Source organism: Drosophila virilis, chromosome 2 (assembly GCF_030788295.1).
Source record: "Drosophila virilis strain 15010-1051.87 chromosome 2, Dvir_AGI_RSII-ME, whole genome shotgun sequence".
Lineage (NCBI taxonomy): Eukaryota > Metazoa > Arthropoda > Insecta > Diptera > Drosophilidae > Drosophila > Drosophila virilis.
Window position 1 is genome coordinate 22,648,688 of NC_091544.1, and position 23,010 is coordinate 22,671,697.

The 23,010-nt window shown below is 43.2% G+C and overlaps 2 protein-coding genes across 9 annotated transcripts in view; one reads left to right on the plus strand and one right to left on the minus strand.

The window, feature by feature from the left end:
• Window positions 1-19,619, plus strand: part of Nuak (Nuak family kinase 1) — a 44,003-nt gene extending 24,384 nt beyond the window's left edge. For 2 of the 8 annotated variants that reach the window (XM_015171775.3, XM_015171774.3), the window contains exons 2-16: window positions 2,460-2,725; window positions 2,780-2,979; window positions 3,050-3,267; window positions 3,466-4,075; window positions 4,435-5,589; window positions 6,851-7,429; window positions 8,265-8,625; window positions 8,679-8,939; window positions 9,003-9,119; window positions 9,200-9,323; window positions 9,403-9,545; window positions 9,762-9,818; window positions 10,201-10,322; window positions 14,512-18,526; window positions 18,596-19,619. In XM_015171775.3, the coding sequence (XP_015027261.2) occupies window positions 2,523-2,725; window positions 2,780-2,979; window positions 3,050-3,267; window positions 3,466-4,075; window positions 4,435-5,589; window positions 6,851-7,429; window positions 8,265-8,625; window positions 8,679-8,939; window positions 9,003-9,119; window positions 9,200-9,323; window positions 9,403-9,545; window positions 9,762-9,818; window positions 10,201-10,322; window positions 14,512-18,526; window positions 18,596-18,650 (8,220 nt within the window). In that variant the 5' untranslated portion in view covers window positions 2,460-2,522 and the 3' untranslated portion in view covers window positions 18,651-19,619. Of the gene's footprint in view, window positions 1-2,459; window positions 2,726-2,779; window positions 2,980-3,049; window positions 3,268-3,465; window positions 4,076-4,434; window positions 5,590-6,850; window positions 7,430-8,264; window positions 8,626-8,678; window positions 8,940-9,002; window positions 9,120-9,199; window positions 9,324-9,402; window positions 9,546-9,761; window positions 9,819-10,200; window positions 10,323-13,027; window positions 14,116-14,511; window positions 18,527-18,595 lie in introns of those variants that run through there. The other 6 variants (XM_070207024.1, XM_070207023.1, XM_070207026.1 and 3 more) reach the window with 6 other exon arrangements.
• Window positions 19,615-22,635, minus strand: LOC6631196 (solute carrier family 23 member 1). The gene is made up of 6 exons (XM_002053003.4): window positions 22,476-22,635; window positions 21,536-21,653; window positions 20,923-21,445; window positions 20,347-20,863; window positions 19,920-20,289; window positions 19,615-19,862 (listed from the first exon to the last, which is right to left on the minus strand). The coding sequence occupies exons 1-6, from the start codon at window positions 22,512-22,514 to the stop codon at window positions 19,681-19,683; spliced, it is 1,749 nt and encodes a 582-aa protein (XP_002053039.1). The 5' UTR covers window positions 22,515-22,635; the 3' UTR covers window positions 19,615-19,680.
• Between the last annotated feature and the right edge of the window lie 375 nt (window positions 22,636-23,010).

Below are 23,010 nucleotides of genomic sequence, written 5' to 3' on the forward strand. Positions count from 1 at the left end.
ACAGTTTATGGTCATTGAAAAATTTATGCGATTAAATGGAACGATTTTCGCTTGGATTAATGTGGTCATCAGTGCAAGAACGATATATCTCTGTTAAGGGCAATGCCAATTTGAATGTTTGAGGATTCTACAACAGGGAATGTACGACAGGGATGTGGAACTCTTATAGCAGCAAATGTGGCGCTCAACTTGACCCAGATATAACATTTCATTTGCATATTTATATGGCCGCCTGTTATAATTCGTATTGTCATTGTTGTTGTGGCTCTGGCTGTCGTTCCTCCTGCTCTGAGGGTACCAGCATTGGTAAACAAAAAAAAAAAAAAAAAAAAAAGGAAAATATTTTCCCTTGACGTAAACGACAACGATGCAAGAAATTCCAAACTGACGGAAAAGCGAGCGCAGATATTTTAGCAACTTTGCCTTGGTATGCCATGGCATGGCACAGCATGGGTTGGGATAAGATGAGATGAAGCAGGGGGAGGTGAGAGGAAAATGCGTTGCTCGTGTTTATCTCTGATGGCTGTCTGTCCAACTTTGGCTCCTCTGGCCGGTGCGCTCATTGCTTGGCACGTAGTTAGTTGTTGCGCTATCTGCCCAATGACATGTGCTGAGTTCTGTGTGCCAAAAAACAAGAACACTGGACGCCGCCAATTGTTATTGTATCTTGCAGATACACAAATTGAATTGCCTGAAGTGAAAATGAACGAGCAGAGTTCAGCGCACTTTAAAAACTGTTCGTTGCACCGCACAACCGCTCAAAGAACCCCAGAAGCCGCAAGATAGATGAGCGCTAATACAATTGCGTGCCGAGATTAATTTATTTATTCCTGTTGAGCACGCGCCCCCAACGCATTTGTAATGCATGTGCCAGTATCTCAAAGATAAACCCAGTATTATACGGTGTGACGTGTGTGTGTGTGTGTGTATATATGTCTGGCTGTCTGTGAGTGAGAGTGTGACTCGTGCCAGGCACTGCACATGGCTTGCAGCGGATGTCTTTACTGCTGCCTGGCGTGCTACTTGTGTGTATAGCTCGTGTTTCTTGGGTTACTCTTAACTGTTGGTCTGCTTGGTTTCGTACTGATGTCTGCAATAGACAGTAAGAGATATGTCCGATTCCATAAAGTTTCTTGATTGGTACCAATATCAGATCGTCCCTAAGTTCTCAAGTTAATGTCAATTATTTAGTTAATTATATAAGTAAAATTATATATAATTTTATTTTAACTTATATGTTTAGTCGAAAAATGATTTTTGTGTGGAAAATGGTTTTCTTTTAAGATATATTAGTAATATCACTTGGCGACAAATCCATGTTAAATCATATATATAATAATTTAAGAAAAACAATTTGTTGGAGGGTGTTTATTCATCGAAGATGTTCTTTCTTGTTCTGCTCTGTTTGTATATGTGTTCGTTTGTTTTGGTTACACTCTAGTTTAGCGGCCATCAAGTGCACATTTATAATTGGAGCATTGCCAAGCAACGTGCATGTCGATCCCTTCTGTGGGGCATTGCTCCGCTTCTAAGTCATAACTGTCACAGACAAGTGCTTAGATTCTCAAACTTACTTGCATAAGTATTCATGTTTGTGCATGTAGTACATTGTACTTGTATCTTATAGCTTCGCTCCTGCGCAAGGCTGACGGATTAGTGTTCTAAAATCTGTAACGAAACAAACACAAGGCGGGTACATCAGGGTGACATCGATATTAGCGTCCAGTGCGAGTCGTTCACTTGACCGTTGTGCGCCACTCCCATCCACCCCTGCCATGCCTCGCCTGATGCAGCTTTAAGCATGACAGGGCATAGAGTCAGACAAACTGGCATACTAATATATTTGGGGTGTTAGACGTTAGTCTGGTCATGAAGCTAAATCTGTATAAATAGCCGTGCTTATACTTGGCTGAATTTATGTTATCCCAGCTGATGATATTTAATTTGGTTCTTTCTTAAAAATTACAATTTTAATTTTTAAAAACAATAATTTGGTTTTAAAATATACTAAATATTATAAAAGATATACATTTAATGGACACCTAATGTTTCTTATCTTGGGTTTTAATTTTAATTTAAACTTCATCACAAGTATCTTACATAATGTATACTTGTAAACAAAAGATTGTAACTAATCTCATGGTACTAATCCTTTGTACTCGGAATGCAAATTTAAGCTTTGGCAAATCTGCTCGTCTTGCAACTAATTTGTTGCCTTGCCTTAGCGTTATCAAAAACTAGGTCGAGTATGGATTTGTGAAGGCCCTGTCATGCTGGCGCTGGTTTCATCTCGTTGGCGCATCGTGGATAATTAATTGATTGTCCGTTTGATTGAACGTTTGATGGATGAGTGCGGCGACATGTGTGCTCTGTTTTTGCTCATGGCAAACTACATATTTGCTTTTGGTACAAGTGAACCATATACTAACAGACCTGCCCTTTTTCTGTTTCATTTGCAGTAATTTGACTCGACAACAGGCACAGCCACAACCACAGCCACAGCCACAGCCACAGCCATAGCCATGGTGATAAGCAAACCCGACTCGTCGACAAATGGGGCGCCGGCGGAAGCGGCTGCAGGTGCAGCTGCAGGTCTGGATGCTTCTGCGAATAGCATGGGACATAGGTCGGGCATACCACAGGACCAAATAGACAATATTTTGAGTGGCATATCCAACACGGGGGATGTCAAAATGAACAATCATCGCAAGAAGCTGCGGCAAAGGTAATTAATTTTTCCCATGCCAATTTAAATACTACAGTTTCATGATTCTTGCAGATTTGATATTATTAAAAAGTTGGGTCAAGGCACATATGGCAAAGTGCAGCTTGGTATTAATAAGGAAACGGGCCAGGAGGTGGCCATCAAAACGATAAAGAAATGTAAAATCGAGGCTGAGGCAGATCTCGTGCGCATTCGGCGAGAGGTGCAAATCATGAGCTCAGTGCAGCATCCCAACATTATACACATATATGAAGGTAATCAATTCTTCCACGTGGAACACTATACAACATTATATTTATATTAATAAGAGTAACTCACTTACAGTATTTGAGAATCGCGAGAAAATGGTGCTGGTCATGGAGTTTGCCGCTGGCGGTGAGCTATACGACTACCTGTCCGAACGCAAGGTGCTTAGCGAGGAGGAAGCACGTCGCATCTTTCGTCAGGTGGCTACGGCCGTCTACTATTGTCACAAACACAAGATATGCCATCGCGATCTGAAGCTGGAAAATATACTGCTCGATGAACAGGGCAATGCCAAGGTAACATTCGGATACTAAAATCTTACAATTCATAATTAGACATTGAAACCTATTTTAAATATACCCTATACCTAATTTGAGATATATACCATATAAATATCGTGTTATTTATATGGATTAAATGTTTCATTTAGTTAGCTAATGAGTAGCTAGTCCACATTTAATCCTTTGGAGTATTTGTAAATTCTTCTCTTACAGATTGCCGACTTTGGCCTGTCTAATGTGTTCGACGATCAGCGCCTGCTCGGAACTTTCTGCGGATCACCATTGTATGCCTCGCCGGAGATTGTAGAAGGCACACCCTACCAGGGACCCGAGGTGGACTGCTGGTCCTTGGGCGTGCTGCTCTATACTCTAGTCTATGGTTCCATGCCCTTTGATGGTTCCAATTTCAAAAGACTTGTCAAACAGATCAGCCAGGGCGACTACTATGAGCCACGCAAGCCGTCGCGTGCTTCGACACTCATTCGGGAAATGTTAACGGTGTCTCCACAGAAGCGAGCCACCATCGAGCAAATTTGCTCGCATTGGTGGGTGAACGAGAACGACAATGTCTCCTGCCTTGATTTGGCTGAGGATTTGGCTAATCAAACGCCGGTACGCCTCGATGTACTCCTGTCACTGACACCTGCTGCCATTACCGCAGATCAGCTCGTGGTACCATCAGCAGAGGGCGCAGCTGCCGCAGCAGCAGCCGCTAAGGCTGCGGCCAATGAGCGCGTTCAACGCTCGCATTCGGTGGGCTCTATACGTGATATTGGTGGGCCCAACACAGAGGCAGAGCGCCGCATTCTTGACATGGTTGCTGGTGAGTTGAATCGAATATCGAATGCTAAATTCATCATGCTTGTAATGACCATAAGACCCTAGAGCTCCTCCGTGCACAATTTTGTATATATTTGTATATTGTAAAGTGCTGTGAACTAACTTGGCATACACAACAATGTGCCCTGTCCACCAACTAACTAACTGCTGCTCATGCGGGTTCCCTGTTCCAACTCCGTTACCCACCTAACGATCAAATGGACCACACTCAAGTGCACTAAACAACTTGAAACCAAATTCATTTAACCACACTCATTAAACCACGCCTCCCTTTCTCTCTCTCTCTCTCTCTCTCCCTTTGTCTCTTTCTTTCTTCTGGGCGTGATAATTACGCTTTCCTAGCTGGTGGTGAAGCTGCACTGATGCCTTCACCCACACGCACCATAACACCCGCCCAGAGCCCCGTGCAAGCCAAGCGCAAGCTGCAGCCCACGGTTTCCACCGAGAACGCTGCCGGCACCACAGCCAAAAAGAAGGAGAAGCCGGCCAACAGTTCATTTGTGGTCAGCGAAGCCACAGCACAATCACTTGCGCCACCAACACCAACTGCACCACTTACACCAACACCAATAACGGCGCCCCAGGCTATGGAGACTGAGAGCTTTACCCCTGCTGACGAGCAGTCAACGTCCACGACGGCGCCCAGCTACTCGCCACAGGATATGCAGCAAGTTGGCAATCTATGCGAGCAACTTATTAGCGAACCTGTTGCACCACTCGCCAATGCGTTACCGCGACAGTCAACACGTCCCAAACTAGATGCGGTGGTAGAAACACCCGAGGAGAAGGACGCCACCAAAGTGATAAAAAAATTTGTGAACAAACACAAGACCGCCGATTTGGTGAATGCGATCAATGAGAGTGCCACAGGAAAAGCCACGACCAGCAGCAATTCTGCATCGCAGCCGCCCCCCCTAGCACCCTTCGTCCGTAAGTGTAGCCTGCAGGATGAGTCCACACTCAACAAGTTCAATGCGGATCGTCGCAAGTCACGCATCCTAGAAACAGCAGAGAAGTTTCAACCGCCGCCTCCAATATCGACAGCGCCAGAGAAGCCTAAAAAGCTCAGCATACCCGGCGTTAGCGTAGGCAGTTTTAAGAAGGAGTTCGAGCGCAAGGCCATAAACCCGACTCCTGTGGCCGGACCCACACCAGGTGAGCGTCGCGCTCTGGAGCAGGTGGCCGCCGCAGCTGCTGCGGCTCAAGAGGCTGAGGCACAGGAAGCCTTGGTCACTCCACCACCTTCGCCAGTAGTGTCTGGAAACCTAGAGGCCAGCGATTCCAAGAACTCCGTGACCTCCATTTCGCTTGAAGAGGCGCGTCGCTCTATGGAGAACTCGATTGCGCTGCTGCAACAGGCTCAGAACGAGTCCAACAAGGAACTGGACCAGCTCTGCGCCCAAACAGAGACAATTGGCGTTAGCGAAATAACAGCGGAGGAGCGCGAGCGTAAGTTGAAGAATGCACGCGCCATAATCGGAAACGCCATACAGCCGGGTAAGTGGCCAATGCCAATGCATGTCCATATATGATAATATCTGATAATGATAAACTAAGCTAAGCCCGCAGCGCTTTCGAGTTGACTACCAGCACTTCTTTATACATTACCAAGCAATTGCGTCAAGCACAAGTCTAGCGGCTAAGCAGTTAAGCGAATTCTTAGAACGCACACTCAGCAAATTGATTAGCGATAATCTTATTCAGAATTTAAATTCGAAATTTATCCCAATTTTACGTTTTCTATCGCTTTGGGGAACCACTTTGAATGTGTATCCTTATATTAGGCTAAGATCCTCAAGATATCTGCATTCTGAATCACAATTTCATCTAATTCTACGCATGAGGTTCTTGACAGATTTGATAAGGTATCTACAGCAATAACAGCTACATACAATTGCAATATTTTTTCTCCAGATTAAAAGACCGATGTCCTTAAATTCTAAACATTTACAATTGATATATATTTATTTCTGTTGTTGACAATTTTTATTTGTTTTTTATTTTCTTTAAACCCTTATTAACTGCAACTTCTTGGAAATAGAAAGTAAAACGGATAAATGAAATGATTTTGAATAACAAAAGACAAATAACAGATATAATTGCTAAAAAAAAAATGACTAACATATATAAATTTCGATTGCTTACTTTGAATTTTCTTAAAAGCAAATCATTCACATAAATGTCACCAATTCAGGAAAGGTCTCAAAGAATTTAAGACAGATTTTTTGAATGGATTTCATAGCATTTCACTTACAAAATAAATGATAAAATGTCTCCTCTATGACAGTGAATGGAAAACTTTTAAATGATTAAACCGTTCTTATCTGCTTACTGATCGAGACTTGTGCATAGCTTTCAGTTGATGCGTCTTGTATTTCCAAATATTTACATAACTATCTCCCCACTGTCGATGTGTATGTAAAACCGTTTGCCAGCGGAGTGCTGCATGGATTATATTTGGCTTTTGGAATATAATCTGATACACTCACAATTACAAATTGAACCGATTCCAAATGCAACTCGCTTGGTCATGCCAACAGATCATAGTCCCAAAGTAAACAGAGCACATGCCAAACTCATTTCTGTACTGATCATTGTCTCAGATTCACCTGTCCACTCTCTCTCTCTCTCTCTCTCTCTCCCTCTCTCAGTCTGTCTTTCTGCTCTCTCTTGCTCTTTAGCATTCACTCGCATAGCACAAGCACATACATCCACATACATTCTCATCATATTCATTGAATCATCATCTTAATTTTAGTGATACGCAGGCCAACACCATTATTTGGCATCGGCAATGGCTTCGGCAGTGGCGCTGGCGCCGGCGGAATTGGGGGCGGTGCAATGTTACCGTTGCGCACTGAGAGCAGCAACAATTTCACTGGCAATGTTAGCAGCAGTCCAACCAGTGCGCCACCAATTGCTTTAGCAGCTGCTAAGCATATGATACAACAGCGACTCTTTTCGGGCGGCGTTCCTGGAGGGGCGATATCGACGCCACCACGGGCGGTCATTTGGCAGCCACAAACGGCGTATAGCACGGCAAGCATATTCCAGCCGTTGCCCACAAGCAGTCCATTCAGGCAACTGCAGCAGCAGTACCAGCAGAAGTGCCAGGAGGCACAGCAGCATCAGCGATTTGCCAGCAGTGCCTTATTTACGCCACCGCCCTCGCCGCTGTATGCCCCCAGCCATGCCCACGTCCATGCCAGCAGCAACAGCAACAACAATACGATGCCAATTATCAATTACAATGTCAGCTCGCGTACGAGACCATTTCATAATCAAGCTCAAGACACTCTTAATACATCTGCCTTGCCTGCGGCTATGTGGCTGAAATGTAAGTCTTGGCAGTGGCTCCACAGTGCCACGCGACGCCCAACTGCACACCTACCCACCTATCTGCTTGCCCGCCTGCCTGCCCTGCCCTGCCCTGCTCTGCCCTGCCGTCAACCAAATCCGTTCCGTTCCCGTTGCGTTACCTAGCAGCTGCCTTGAGGCTGGTTACCTATTGATACCTCAAACTCACCAACATATGAATCAGATATTTAGATAAAAGGAAATAGCTTAACCAGCGCCATAGCATCTAGCGTTTTGTGTGTGTTCCTTTGTAGTCTCTGTTTCTCTCAATCACTGTCACCGAATTGGCCTTTCTTGTTGCCGTTGTCGGTGTCGTTGCTCTGCTTTCTGTTAACCCATAAATGGAACTCACAACAAACCCGATCTGAAACTAAAGCTAATTATCTTTGCTGCTCGTAGAATTGTTTCGCTCTTCTTTGCTGTTGTTGCTGTCTTTGTTGTTGTTGTTGTTGTTGTTGTTGTCGTTGTCGTTGTCGTTGTTGTTCTTGTTGCTCTTTGTTGTTAGTACATATTCGTATCTGTAGCCGCCTTAGCTGCCGCTAGTCACTGCCGCTGCAACTTAACCATCTACAAATAAGCGCGCGAACACCCACACACACACACACACACGCACACACACAAACACACACACAATCACAAGCAATTACACGCTTAACAATCGATTGTTTGGTCCTTGAATACTTCCAAGCCAGCAACCAACCCACAAGTTGCCATATCTATGCTTCTTGCTTAATTGTTCGTTTCCCAACAGGCCAGGCGCACTATGAAACCGATTAACTAAATGTTTAATAAACTTTAAAATCCCATATACACAGCTTCACCGGGCGGCGATGCCTCATTAGGCAGCGCAGTGAAAACGTCTACCGCATCCATTACGCTCAAATCAGCGACGTTGCCACGTCGCAAAATTAATGCCAAATCAGAGGTGCAGCTGGAAATCAAGCCGCGTATTCCTGAGCAGCCGCAGCCGGCGATGCGCTTCAGCACCGAAATGCAGCATCCAGTGGCTGATTTGCGCAGTGCGCCACCTCGCGAGGGTCCCATACCATACAGTCCCATCAAGACCTCACTGCAGGCGCGAGCCACAAGCTTAGAGCCCAAAGAGCACATCATAACCATACAGCGGCCACCAACACAGCAAGCTTATGGACGCACCAACTCCAACACCACAAATCGGTGAGTGGAACTGCGAGAAATCCACATTCGATAATAATTGTAACTCCTTGCAGTTCTGGTTCGCTGTCACGTCAATCCACTGCTGAATCCGAGACGGAAACAGCAACGACCATGTCGCAATCAACTGTTACTGGCGGTTCGGGCATCTCGCAGCCTATTAAGAAGAGTCCACGCGAAGTAATTATACCGATTTCCGTGGAGGGTAGAGGCTTAATCACGCCACGTGAGCGCAGCATTGAGCCTTCCGAGTCAGTTCACACAACCGCCTCCAGTCGCTCAACATTCAGCCGACTGCGTCCATCGCATCGGATTGGGTAAGGTTCAGTAGGCAGCAAACTTGTCCAATTTTGTTTAAGTGTCTTAAACTTTGTTTACAGCTCACTCCTCAGTGAGAGCGGGTTCGATGAGAGTTCGCCATTCCAGAAGATGCGCACAACTTCTATTACTCGTGATGGCGGCGATGATGAGTCGCTTTTTACCCCGCACAGACTTAGGTTTGCAAAAACAGATTATGCCTTTCAGTTCATGAGTATTTATCAGAATGTTGCATTTTACTTTATTTTCAATAACGTAGGAGCTCGAGGCCAGTCAAGAAAATTAGCCAGGACAACGATTCTCAAAGCTCTGGCGAGGAGGATGACGACGATGGTTTCGAGATACTAACCGCGGAGAACTTATTCTCGACTTTGCTGCAACGTGTAAGTTGATATATTATGCCCGTTGAAAATATAACGTTATATATACATGTTGCACCCACTGATCATATTCCATTTTCAGGTGCGTGCTGTTACGAATCGCATGAACGTCAACAGTGACCTTACAGCCGGATTTCCCAGTCATTCTAGTCGCCTGCTAACGGATATCTCGCGGCAGGCACAAGGCCATAGGTCCTTCTGGGGTCAGGGCAGTCCCTTCGGCAGGTGAGTGATTGACGATAAGGCCTAAAGAGAGAATCCAATCATTTCAATACACAACATACCCAGTTATGTATAACAAGTTTTATAATGCTTATGAACGTTAACAATTACAATGATTTTGTTATAAATCTTTTACATGCTGCTCTCGAAATATTAAAACCTTAAATAACAACTCCAATCATTTGATTTGATAAACATTCAACTAACAACAAACAAAAGCGAGCATAGGTCACAAGTCAGTTATAGCTATACCCAAACGGTAGAAAAAAAGCAAGTGTAAGTATACAAAGTGGGAGCTAAAGGGGCACAGATAATAATACTTCAACTATTGTCAACTATCATCTATCGACAAGTATAACTAAATATTAAAGTACTACATACACCCAGCTATATCCGCCTATGTTTCTTAGGTGCAGACAACGTTTGCTAAAGGTCTTAAGCATTACGAGCCGCATACGCAATTGGTTGATTGATTGGCCTGGTTCCAAATGCTGCCTGTAAGTTGGCCTATTCAATGTGCAAGTCCTTTAGCTAAACGTTGTCCGACATTCCTCACAATCACAAATGCATTCAAATGTGTTATGCACGCAAACACATGCTTGTGTATAGGTATGTGCCTATAATAATCTTGGCTGGGTCTCTTCTCTCTCTTTGACAGCCGCCTCAACAGCGCCGGCAACAGCAGCGGTCTCGGTGCACCCTGGCGTCACAGCATGTCCCGGGACTTGGGTAGCGAAATGGAGTCGATGTTCTCACGCACGGGCGCCACGCTGCCAAGAGGTGAATATCACAGAATAAAGAGTAAATATTTAGATCAGTAGGCAGACAACAGGCAACAGATACCAAGCGAACCGAAGCGAAGCAACTGCAATTCTCGATGCGAACACAACGTAAATCATAAAAATATCAGATCCAAAAGTATGCTACGTAAATAAGAAATTTCAATTTCGATATATACTTGTATACACATTTCTAGTAGTTGTTGATGTATTCTAAAAACAAAACATAAACAAAAACAAAAAAACAGAAACAAATCAACAAAAAAAAAAAATGAAAAAAAAAAACACAAACAAAGCAAACAAAACAAATCAAGTGAATACCTACTACTACTACTACTACTACTACTACTACTACATATATCTACTTATTTAGTATATACAAGTTTGTGCAGCCTGAATACAACCCCTAAAAACCAACAAAAAAAAAACAAAAAAACAACAAACATAAGCAATTAATTAAGTGTTTACTGTAATTATCAAATGAAAATGCCAATTAATACTTTGACAAATCCTTTTCTGTTCGATTATGAATTATTTTTATTTATTTATTTTTTTCAATATTCTGTGTGCGCACATCTCTTTAATAGCATATCCATCTAAATGAGATGCGAAACTATCAAAAGTAGTACTCTATCTATCTATCTACCTATTTCTCTATCTATGTTTATCTATCCAGTATATCTATATTTTTATCTATCTATATATCTTATTTATTGATCTATTGCTACCTGTCCTAGAGCACAATAACTTTTGTTATTAACCTTTAATGCTGCTGCCGCTTTACAATTTACAAACATACAAACATAATATGTATCTACATATATACATACATATATTGCTATATACCTCTTGAAAGAGTCATGTCTAGGCTCTCGTAGCCCAACGAATCCAGCCGACTCAGTTAAATGTTTTCTGCGTAATGTTTGCACAGTTTTTTGTTTATTTATTTATCTATTTATTTTTGTTTTATTTGATATTATTTTCATTATTTGCTTAACCAGATTTTCTTATTATTTAATTAAGTATTAAAATGTTATGCAATATTGCAATGATGATAGAAAAAATGTCAAAGGTCGAATGAGATATGAAATCGTATTCAAAGTTTTGAATATCTGCGCAATTATATAGTTATTTATATAGAATTTTTAGCTTGGCCAATTAAACAAAATGCTCAACAAAATATAAGTATGTACATATATACATACACATATATGTATATATATATTTATATGTTTTACAGCTACAAAAATTGTACACACAAATTGAATTAGGAACAACAGAATTTGGCAAATACACGAAATTTCAATTCATTTACATTTACTCGTATGTTATTAAAAATTGTTCAAGGAAAAAAAATTGAAGAAAATATAATAATAATATTAAATTGTTGACAACAAACAAGAAAGGATATGTAATTAATCTTAACAACAAGCCAAGAAGCCCGAGCGGCTAAACGGCTACAAATTTAACACATAAATAATCTTATTACATTTTACAGTGAAAACAATTTTGATGACAATAAAGCGATCCACTTTTGTTTTGATTATATAGAAACAAACGAATCCAAATCAAATACAGATGAAGAAAAAATAAACCATGGCTCTTTTATTTGCAATTACAAGAAAAATCGTTTGACAACCAAAAGAATTTTGTTAAATAAATATCTACATATACATACATAATACTATAATTATTGTTGTACAGTTTGCAAATGGCCCCGCTACCTTAAATTTGTTTTAGTTTTACATATATTTATAAAAAATTATAATTTTTTTTTTACCATAAACAACAACCAAAAAAAAACAAAAGGAAAATGCGCTAACCAAGCAAGTTGTTTGAGTTCCAAAGTTCTTGTTTATGTTTTTAGTTTAATAATAATTAAACCAAATTTGTGTTGTACAAGAAATTAATTTATAACACCACTAAGCACACGCACACACACACACACACACACACACACACACACATATATATATATATATATATACACTAGCCCACACATGCATTTGAAGCTTATCGATGTAGTTAATTTTGTTCACGCTGTTTAATGCTGTGTTTAAGCTGATCAGCCACAATCACAAGCACAACCAAACCCAAAATAAAAACCCAAAACCGCAACAACAACAATAACTAACTTGGTAGAAACACCAAACAAAACTTAAAATCGAAATTCAAAACAAAACCAAAAACAAGTTTCTGAGTTCTGGGCTATTTTTAATCAACAAGAAAAAATGTATTTAATACGAATTTATTTAAAGCAATTGATATAATGTAAACAAAAAACTATGATTCTTATCCAATAATAAACAGGATACGCTGTTTGAATAATTTTAGCAAAGTTAAGAACAACTTAAACTAAAAAAAAAAATGTCCAAAACTTTGAATACGATAATGTACAAAAATGTTCAGCTACTAATTGTTGTCATTATTCAGAAGAAGAGCAAACATATTTTCTTATCATCAGCAAACAACACAAACTTTCAGCTGCTCTATATTTGTTGTTGTTTTATTTATTTATTTACTTTTATTTTATTTTTATTTTTTCTTGAAAGCCTTAACGCACTGCAACTTTCATTGTCATACCTTTGTAGGCGCCGCTAACTTGGCATATATTATTAATATAACATATTTTGTTGGTTTAATGATTATTTGATTATTTGCAATTTGTTGGCCGTTTACAACATTTCATGCTTATTTCGTTTACAGTTGGTTTATCCTTAACTTCTACCACGCCCACAAAGCATGTTATAACCATTAACAACAGTCCGTTAAATACCACCATCACCAATGCCAATACCAATACAAATACCAATACCAAAAGCAACTCGCAACTGCAACCCGAAATGGTGGCAACGGCCACAAGAAAATCACGAAAAGTCGCCGTCGCCATCGCCACAGCTCCGCAGTTAACCATCAGCCGGGAACAGAGTAAACAAATGCCACCCAAGACAGCAAAAACCATCAGCACTACCACAACAGCCACAATCACAACCACAAGAAACCTCAAGAAGCCATAAGGCGAACAATGCAAACAAGCAAATGCTGATACAAATGCAAATGTTGATGCTGGTATTTTGCGTGGCAGCAACTGGCAAAATTATTTACCTTTTGTATTTCAGTATTGAATTTCACATAGATGTTTGTTTGGTTGATTGTTTAAATATTCACCTTTAACAATTTTGTCGAACGCATTTAATAAGCCACACATTTAACGTTCAGTATGCGCCCAAGGGGATACTGCAATAAACGTAGCAAATGCTATTACCTAAACGCTTATTTAAGCTAAAAGCACATTAACTTTATATTTTGTTTGTTTTGTTAAACTAAAAGCAAATTAAAAATTATTCCAAATTTGGCGATTGTCAATGAGAAAGTGAGAATGTGAGAATGAAGAGAGAAAGAGAAGAGTGCTCGTAGCAAAGATGATTGTTATAAGTACTAGCACTTGACACTAATTGTGATTTAAATTAATATTAAAAAGTTTTAGTTATTTATGTAAATGCTCAATTTGAGTTTGATTTAAGATATTCACAGTTAAACCTAAAACTACAAACAATAATCATCAATTGACATCATTTTTCAAGTCATTTACTGAACTCGAACAGGTTATTTGTCCAGCGCAAAGGCTGCTTCAAGCATTCAGCATTACAACTAAGCAATATTTTTATATGCATTCATACATACTCTTACATAACTACATTTAAAGACTAAAACTATTTTATATGCCGATTTGCAAATGAAATAATAAACATCATTTAACTTGATATATTGCAAAATACATAAAAACAAAACGAAAAAACCCAACAAATTGTTATTTTTTATGTCCTCCTGCACGTGAGTTAATCATTGTTATTGATTGGAACGAATTTGATATTGTTGTATGTTACTATTATAATCTATTTTTTTTTTTTATATAATTGCTTTAACGAGCTAACCCCGCTATGTTACTCTAGATCGATCCAGTGTGCAAAGTTCTTTTGGTTGCAAACATACAAAATGTTTACAGGTACTTCTGGACACCGACATGGAGTACAGGTACTCAGTTATGTAAGATGCTTGAATTGTGTGCACTGCAGCGAGGTGGGTAAGCTTGCATATTGGCCCAACAGCATTTAGCTCACTCCGTGGCGGGAGCCTATGGTTCAGGCTGCTCGAGACTTAAGCGACACCTTTACATCTACCATTCACAGGTCATCACTTCAGAAGCGGTGCCAACAAACCTCGATCACCGTCAGCCAATGTGGAGAATGGAGACGCCCAGAACACTATATATGCGACTGCAACAGTTGGCACTGACGAAGAGCCGCTGGATCTGGCCGATTTGGATCTGTCGCGCTTGCGACTCAGCAAAAAGGATCTGGAAACGCTATCTAGCATTACCCCAGGCCTACCAAAATGCTTTCAGGAGCAGCTGCTGGCCAAGCTGCCGCCAACGCAGGCCCGCAAATTATCTCGCACGCTAAGCGTGCAGAGCGGCGCTGCAACCACCACTCCGGCCATTAAGTTGTACAAACGCAGTCAGAGCAGCGGTCGTGGATATCTGCCGGAGCAGCCAGAGGAGGATTGCTCACCCAAACCGCAAACGGATGCGCCCAAAACGACAGCAGCCAGCACAGCCATCTATCGACGCAGTTTGAGTCGAGCCCCGAGCCAGGGGCCAGCACAAGAAACTTCCGCAGCCGCATTGGCTAACAAAAGCCGCAGCAGCAGCGTATGCCGAGATGACTATGGCAAATCCTCGTTATGTAGCAGCAGCTACACTAGCGACATTAATGACAAGTATAAATACTATTCTCCATATTTGAGTAAGTCTACCAATGGAGCGGCGCTTACGAAGGAGGTGCCGGAAAAGCGTTATAGTGCTGCGGTGGGGCGTCCACCAAGCGGCTACCTATCGCCGCCGCCACAAGGTGCCAGTGTGGCCGTGGCCGACGGCAGTAGCTCCTTGCGTAGACGCTCCTCGCAGCGTCGAATCTCACGCTTTCTGCGGCCCGACTTCTTTGATGAACCACGCGAGCGTGACTCTCAAAGTGCCCTACGGGAGATACGGGAAAGATCCAGTGATCGCTTAGAAACAACGGAGCTGCACCATCGCAAGCACAGCTTGCCCAATGTGGAATCTGAAGTGGAGCCAGTACAAACAGCAAAGCGACATGCCCGCAACAAGAGCATGGAGCAGTTTTCTGATGCAGTGGAAGGACCTCTGAACGCTGCACAGCAGCCTGTGAAGAGACGAAGCCAATCACGTTCACGTGAACTTGAAACAGAACTCGATAAACACGAGCTGGCTAACAAAATACTGCAGGAGTTGCAGCTGCTGTCTTCGGTGCGCACGCAGAACGAGCACGAGCAGCGTTTATCGACGGAGCAAGCAGCTGCTGAGACGCCACGGGGTGACAAATCTGAAGAAACGTCCACCATAAAGAAATTGAAAAAAGCTAAGTCGAAGGAAAAGCAAGCTGAGCTAAACAATGACCCAGACGCCATCTCCACAACAACGACTCCGCTTGTCCGAAAAGTTAAAAAGGTGGTAAATAAAACAGCTGAATCAGAAGCAACACAAACCAATCAGTTGCCCGCACCAAAGGAGACTAAACTGAAGCGACCCAAATCATATCCCATGAAGGATCTGGGTCTAAGTCTCAAAGGTAACCCAGAGTTGCCTTTGCCCGAGTCGGCACCGTCAGCGCTGCCAAGCAAACTGCCTAGTAAACCAACCCCGTCGTCAACAGAGGCAACTACTGAACCAGCACAAAGAGAGAGCCGACTGATGCGTCCCAAGAGCTATCCAGCCACAAGGTTGACCATGCCCAAGGATTTCAGAAAGGTAACTCACAGCGGCGCCGCCATACCCAGCATAGCCGAGACTTCGCTAAAGGCGACGAGCGCATCAAATTCCAAGACCACGTCGGAAGAAAAATCATTATCAGTCACACCCACAGGTGTAACAAGCTCACTGACTGAAAAGGACACTGGCTCCTCATCTGCAGAGTCGCGTCCAACGACCACTAAGAAAATAATCAAAGCTTCCAAGAAATCCAAGCTAGTGCCGCCTACACCAGTGACTCCATCCACGCCCACAACCACATCAACAACTACACCAGCCGACAGCTCCAAGGAGTCGAGTCCGGTGATCAAATCGAAGGATAAATCGCCTGAAAAAAAAATCAGCAAGGGCCTGTTCTATGCCATAGGTCAAAAATTCGAGAAGCTCCGTGACTCAGCAATGAGCAAAGAGAAGAAAGTGAGCACGCCCAGCACAGCGCTGGCTTGCACACAGAAACAAGGCTCACCAGAGGAGCACGGCTCACTGGAGAAGTCGACATCAACGCTGCTGCAAAAGAAGAAGACCATGGATGCGGACAAGCCACAGGATGCTGCTTCAGAGGACAAGCGTGTCGACAAGCGATCGCGCTTTGACACCATGCTACGCTCGTTGCGGGAACGGTCCGTCCCACGCACACAGCCCGCTACCAGTATCAGTCCCAAGCGATCCGCCAGCGTTGAGGAGCTGCACGCCGACAGCAGCAGCAGCAGTGGAAAGCAGAGCGGCGCAGTTAACAAAATGTTAGGTGGCCTTCTGCGACGCTTTGACCGGGAGAACAGCGAACAGCGACGCGTGCGTAGCACTCGTTCTACAAGTAACATTGAGAGACAAGTGCGCGAGGAGCAGGACACATTACTTCCAACCTCGCCCATTTATCAAAATGTGGCCAAAACTAAAGCCGTGGCCGCTGAAGTGAACTGCAACTGTGACACGATCTGCCCAGACTGCGTACAAAATCAAAGCGCAAAGGGCGACAGCATTGAGACGACGACGACACCAACAACAACAACAACGACGACGACATTGACAACCCCGACGATGTCTAGCTGCAACATGCAAAGCAACAAAGAGAAACGCAAGGGTCTGATGCTGGATCTGAGCAATGCGACTAGCGGAAACGCCTCAGGAGCCACAAGTGGCGCGGCGACAACCACAACCAACACGAGTGGCAGCTACCGTGGCGCTAAGACGAACCCGGCGCTGCTCAATGGCAACGGGCTGTACTCGAATTTGCCGCCGTACCCGGGCGCCATGAAGAGCGCCTCCTCCAACAACAGCTCGAGTCAGCAATCGGTGGATAATACTACCAACAACAACTCTGTCAATACCAACAATAACTGCAGCTCACAAACTTCGGGCTATCGCACCTCGTCGGCGCACGAGATCAATCGCAATAACCTGCTGACGCCTTCGTTCGAGAACATTGCCAATTACTCTTCGGATTCGAGAAGTTACCAGGATGACTGTGCCTCGACTTCCACGTTTATGTCTCCCACCGAAGAGCCTGAATTGTACTTTGATAATTGGTCTGTTTGCTCCGAGGACAACTACATGCTGCATGCAACGCCCTCTCCGACGGTGTCACGCCTTTCCCGCGCCTCTCAGCTGTCCTCGCCTACACGCTGCTCGGAGAGCTCCGATCCCAATGAGAGTGTAATTGATCGCATTAAGCGACGCAGCTTCTACAGCCGCTTCAACGAGCAAAAGCCCAGGCGCACCAGCAGTATTGTTGGCCCCTCAGCGGTGCGGGACTATTACCGGGAACAGCAGGCAGCGGTGAAGGCGCGCTCCAGCCAAAAGTTGCATGCACCTGAAGTGGAGACACGCGCTCATTCCCCGGACATTACTCAACAGTTTTTCAGACCATTAAAGTTGAGTCCCGTCGGCACTGAGCTGAAGCCGCCCGTATATCGCTCACCGCTGGACTATGCCACCTCTGCGTCTGGTGGAGCAACTAGCAAGCCTCGAAAGAGTCTTAACGACATTCGCAACACATCGCCATCGTTCCTAAGCAGACGCTATGAGCCGCACGACTATAGCTCGGTGCCCATGCGTTACAAAAGTTCCTCCAGCTCCAGTCCCAGCAATGGCGCCGTAGGCGGCGTCAACGGCTATTACAACACATACAATCCGAAACGTCGCTCTTCATACACTCTAAACGGCACTCTGCCCTCCGGCACGGGAAGCAGCGCTGGCGCTAGCAGCCATTTGGATGGCTATGCTACACTGGGACGACGCTCCATTCGACCCTATGACCATCGCACCATGTCGTTGTTGGAACAGCCAACGACAGGCACCAGCAGCAGCAGCGCGGGTGGCAGCTACCACCGACGAGAGACTCGCACCCCAGTTCGTGACTATACCTCTAGCATTTCACGGTGAGTACTGCAGGTTTGGGCATTGTCATATGTCAGCGGCAATAAAGTTTCCATTTTTATACTTTAAAGCTCCGGATCGCGCTACCGTACCTCGTCAGCTACGCGGAGTCCCACAAATATTTGATGTTCCACACCGCAGAATGGCTTCTGCATTTTCTGCTACTACTCAAAACGAAAAAAGGCTGCTCATGTTTCGGCCAACACAACTGCCTCCTCGTCAGCCTCGGCCTCATCCTCGCGCGCCAGCAGTGGCATCAAAAAGTTGATGCAATCCGCACAGACCCATCATAATCAGCATAGGTTCTAGAAAGCCAAGCGTTTAATGCTGCCAAAGATTGGGACAGCTTAGATATGACAAATTCGAAAGCGGAGCACACATTGAGTGCACCAAATTAGACATAAATCATTTTTGATATTTTTTATATAGCCAAAGTTTAGATTTAGTGCAGATTGCGCTTGAGCTCTGCGCTTAGTTGTCCCATTAACTAATCAAATAAACATAGTGGCGTTTCAGAAATCAAAACAAAAACAAGAACTTAAGAACGTAACCGTGTAGTTCAAGAGTTAAAATGGTCTCGGTCTTAGGTTCGACCGATCATTAATGCCATATACGATTTTCAAATGATTGTGCCTTGGTTCCTTCGGCGTTTTTAGATTTAGCCCTAGACATAAAGTTGATTTAATTTATAAGCAGGGGAAGGTACAGGAGGGAATGTGGAAAAATGTTAGTTTTTTAACAGATATTTCAAAAATATTTTATATGCTATTTTTAAGAGCCTCGCGCTGAAAAATGCGTTAAAATTTTACCAATAATTTTAACTACTATTTTTTGCAACACAGAACTGAATGATTATTTGAGATATTTCGATTTGGCGATAATATGGAAGCTTTCTTTCGTTAACTAGAACTATTGATGTTATTGCAAAATAATAGAAGATACGTATAGAAATAACGAGAGTTAAAGATTCGGGTGTAGCGAAAACAAAATGCGAATTTAAAATCTAGTGGGTAGAAAATTTCAAGTAACAAAATGTAATAAAGCATGAGAGTGCAAACATTTTTAAAGATCAATAAACACCACGCATAAATACAATCATCAAGTATTAAATCTTTTTTAATCTACGGGTTCAACGTTCAACGACAAAAAAATCACTTCAGTTCTGTTTCTTTAACTTGTAGGTGGGCATAAATGGGACATAGTAGGTCCATTTCCAGCTGCGTATGGCATCCATGCCATACGGAAAATCATAATCCGTGGCGCTGCCATCATTGATGTTGTCGTCGCCCAGCGGCATCTCGTTGGCCCACTCGATAAGTCCACGCTCGGCGGGTGTGCCTGTGAGAAATTAAGTTAGTAATCTCCCAGTTTAGATGTCAATTGACCACAACTTACCGGGAATAATGTTATCCAGCAGGCAGCCCAGCAAGCCACCCACCAAAATAGTCGTGCCCAACAGCACAGATAACGTGGAGTCGACGGTTTCATTGCCCGTATTAATGGCACCCGGATGTTGTTGCATCCAGGGGCACAGCACCATGGGGAAAAATATCGACAGACCAAGAATATATAAATTTCTTGCAGAACGCAAGTCGACGTACTGCAGTGTAGAGAGGCCAAACGCTATGATCATGCCAAACATGACACAGAATATTCCTCCGACCACCGAATCAGGGATTAGAATGAATATGGCGCCAAACTTTCCAATGACGCCCTGTAGTACCATTATAAAAGCGGCCCATTGAATAACACGTCGAGAACCTATCTAGAAAAATATGAAAAGATTAGTCAGTACGCACACGTCACAAGCTCTGCTGCTCACCTTTGTCACACCTATAGCACCCACATTCTCGCCGAAAGTATTTGTGCCATTGCCAGCGCCCCAGAGGCCAGCCAGAACCGTGCCCAGGCCTTCGGTACCGATGCCGCGATTAATGGCATGTAAGGGGGGCGACTGGGCGCCTGCCATTTGCGAAACTGTAGGATAATAGCTCAAAGATTCCACAGTGCAGGCCAGCACGCCTGCGAGCATACCCAGCACTCCAGACAACGTCACTGAGGGCCATCCGAACTGGCCCGGATACGGCACATAGAACCACTTGGCACTGGTTAACACATTAATCCGCACATCTGTGCGTGATGGATGCGAAGGCGGAAACACGTCTGTGGCCGTTAGAATGCCGCAAAGGCCCCACATAATAATGATGGTCAACAGCACGGGGAACAGACGGAAGAGCTGGAACTGACGCACCTCCAAGCCGTGACCCTTTCGATAGGCAAGCACTGGAATCGTAACATCGCACATGATTTGCGAAAAAAGTGTCAGCATTCCGGTAGTCCTGTAAAAACATGTGCACTAAGAAATGGAAACTAGTTTAGTTTACCTGCTGACACTCACCCCACCGCAATGCCCCAGTGTTTCGAGGCCGTTTCCGCAGCGTGTTCGAATAGTGTCAGGCCGACCAAGGAAACTGTTGGCACAATGGTGAGCGGCGTCACATACTTTAAGATCTTGCCAACAAGTCCCGTATAACCCAATATGACCTGTACCAGCGCCGAAACTGCGATCGCTCCGGACAGCTCGCGCATCCGTATCTGCCACAACTCTTCGCGTTCCGCCTCATTCATGGCATCAAGCTTGTCTTGGGGCGGGCATTTCCATTGAGGCAACGCAAGTATGGCCAGAGTGGGCACCAGAAAAGATATAGTTCCACCCTGAACTATGGGCAAACGCACGCCCCATGTCGCTTGAAAGTAGGTAACAATGCCGGTAACAAATATCATTGTAGATATAATAATGCCACGATTGGGATCCTCATCGGACATGCACAGTGCCGGTGTTAGTATAAATGGTATTGACACAATCGCTCCGATCATCGTAAGATAATGTTGAAAGGCAAGAAATATGCTCAGATACCACTCTGAAACAGATCGATTCGAAATTACAAAACTGTTCATAAAACATAATAATAATAAGTCGCCAATTTGCTTGAATATGGGCCACAATTTACCAGGATTTTCGTTAATGGCATAAAGCAGTTTTGGCTTGGATCTCTCAGCGTGCGGCGCCGGAGGATTGGCTGTGGGCGTTGGCGCCCTGTTGGCATCATTTAGCTTGGCTGCATCGGCCTAAAACAAACAAAACTTAACTTAAGTTATAACAGCTAATTTATGCAACTAGGAAATTGAACTTATAATTATAGCATATTTAATTAAATTTCTATTGACTTATGCTAATTTCGGCTTGTTGAAAGGCATATCAGGGAGCATCATGCAGGGGAATTGCATTTTTGTTTTATTTATAAAACTTACATAAACAACCGCGATTGAATTAATTAGCATTATTTTATGGCAATATGATTAGCTAGATCGTGGGTTTTTTATGGGTAACTCCCAATACCCACTCCCCTCCGTCTTTCGAAATAATAGATAGACAGAATGTTAGCACTCGTGTTGGAATTCTGATTAATTGAGCGTGAGTTTCAGACTAGTAACTATTGAATAAATGGACGGGTCCCAGCTTGTTCGATCTTATTATATATTAATAAACCAATAAATTACAGGCCAAAATACTGGACTTGAGTTGAGTTAATAAATCACTAGCATAAATTGCTAGCTGGAAAATGTGACAAATTGCAATTAGTAAACGATGCGACAGCAAATCGCCCCTCAGGCAAACATATTCTGCTAAATAATTATGATACAGATCCCTATATTATTGGCTTCACAATGAATGAGATCAAGTTAAAAACCAAAAAAAAAAATGCATTTAACCGATAAGAATCACAACAAAAAATGGCAATTAAGGGCAATTGGCACGCAAGTTCCCTTTGAAAATTCACCACTTATGTAAACTTCTTTGAGCTGAAGATTGTATATATAAATCTACTGATTTATATATGAATAGCGGAAAAGGAAACCCCGATGCAAAATCATTGCTCAATCACTTACTGGCAATCCATCCCCAATCGCAACACTGTGAAGTTCCATAATCAGGCGGTATATAGCCTTTTGCCTGGCATCGATCGATCGATTTATACTAAACACAATGCTATCCTCGCTGCTGCAATCGTCGTGAACTGATGCAGTCGACTGCTTGGAAGAGACTGAAGAAAGAGCAAAGAAACCAGCTACAAAAAATATCGACGCCAGTGCTGGGAAAGATCTTACTTTAAGGTTGTCGAAATTTGCTCAATTGATTGTACAATCTAACTGTACAGTTAGAGCGAGAGCGTACATGGCAAGGCATTGAAGCAAAAGTAATGGCAATAGAAGAGAAGGTGATCTCTTTAGGTGTAGCTCTCATTTGATCGATTCAATTGATGAATTTTACTATTTGTATCGAGAGTGAAGAATTTGTTGCATAAATTTATATACTCCTCTACTTATTTCACTCTCATCCAAGTTATTTATAATTATTGTTGGTAAAAGATAAAAACCTTTCAAGGCAGTCAGCGGCTACTCTGTAAAAATGTCGAAAAGATCG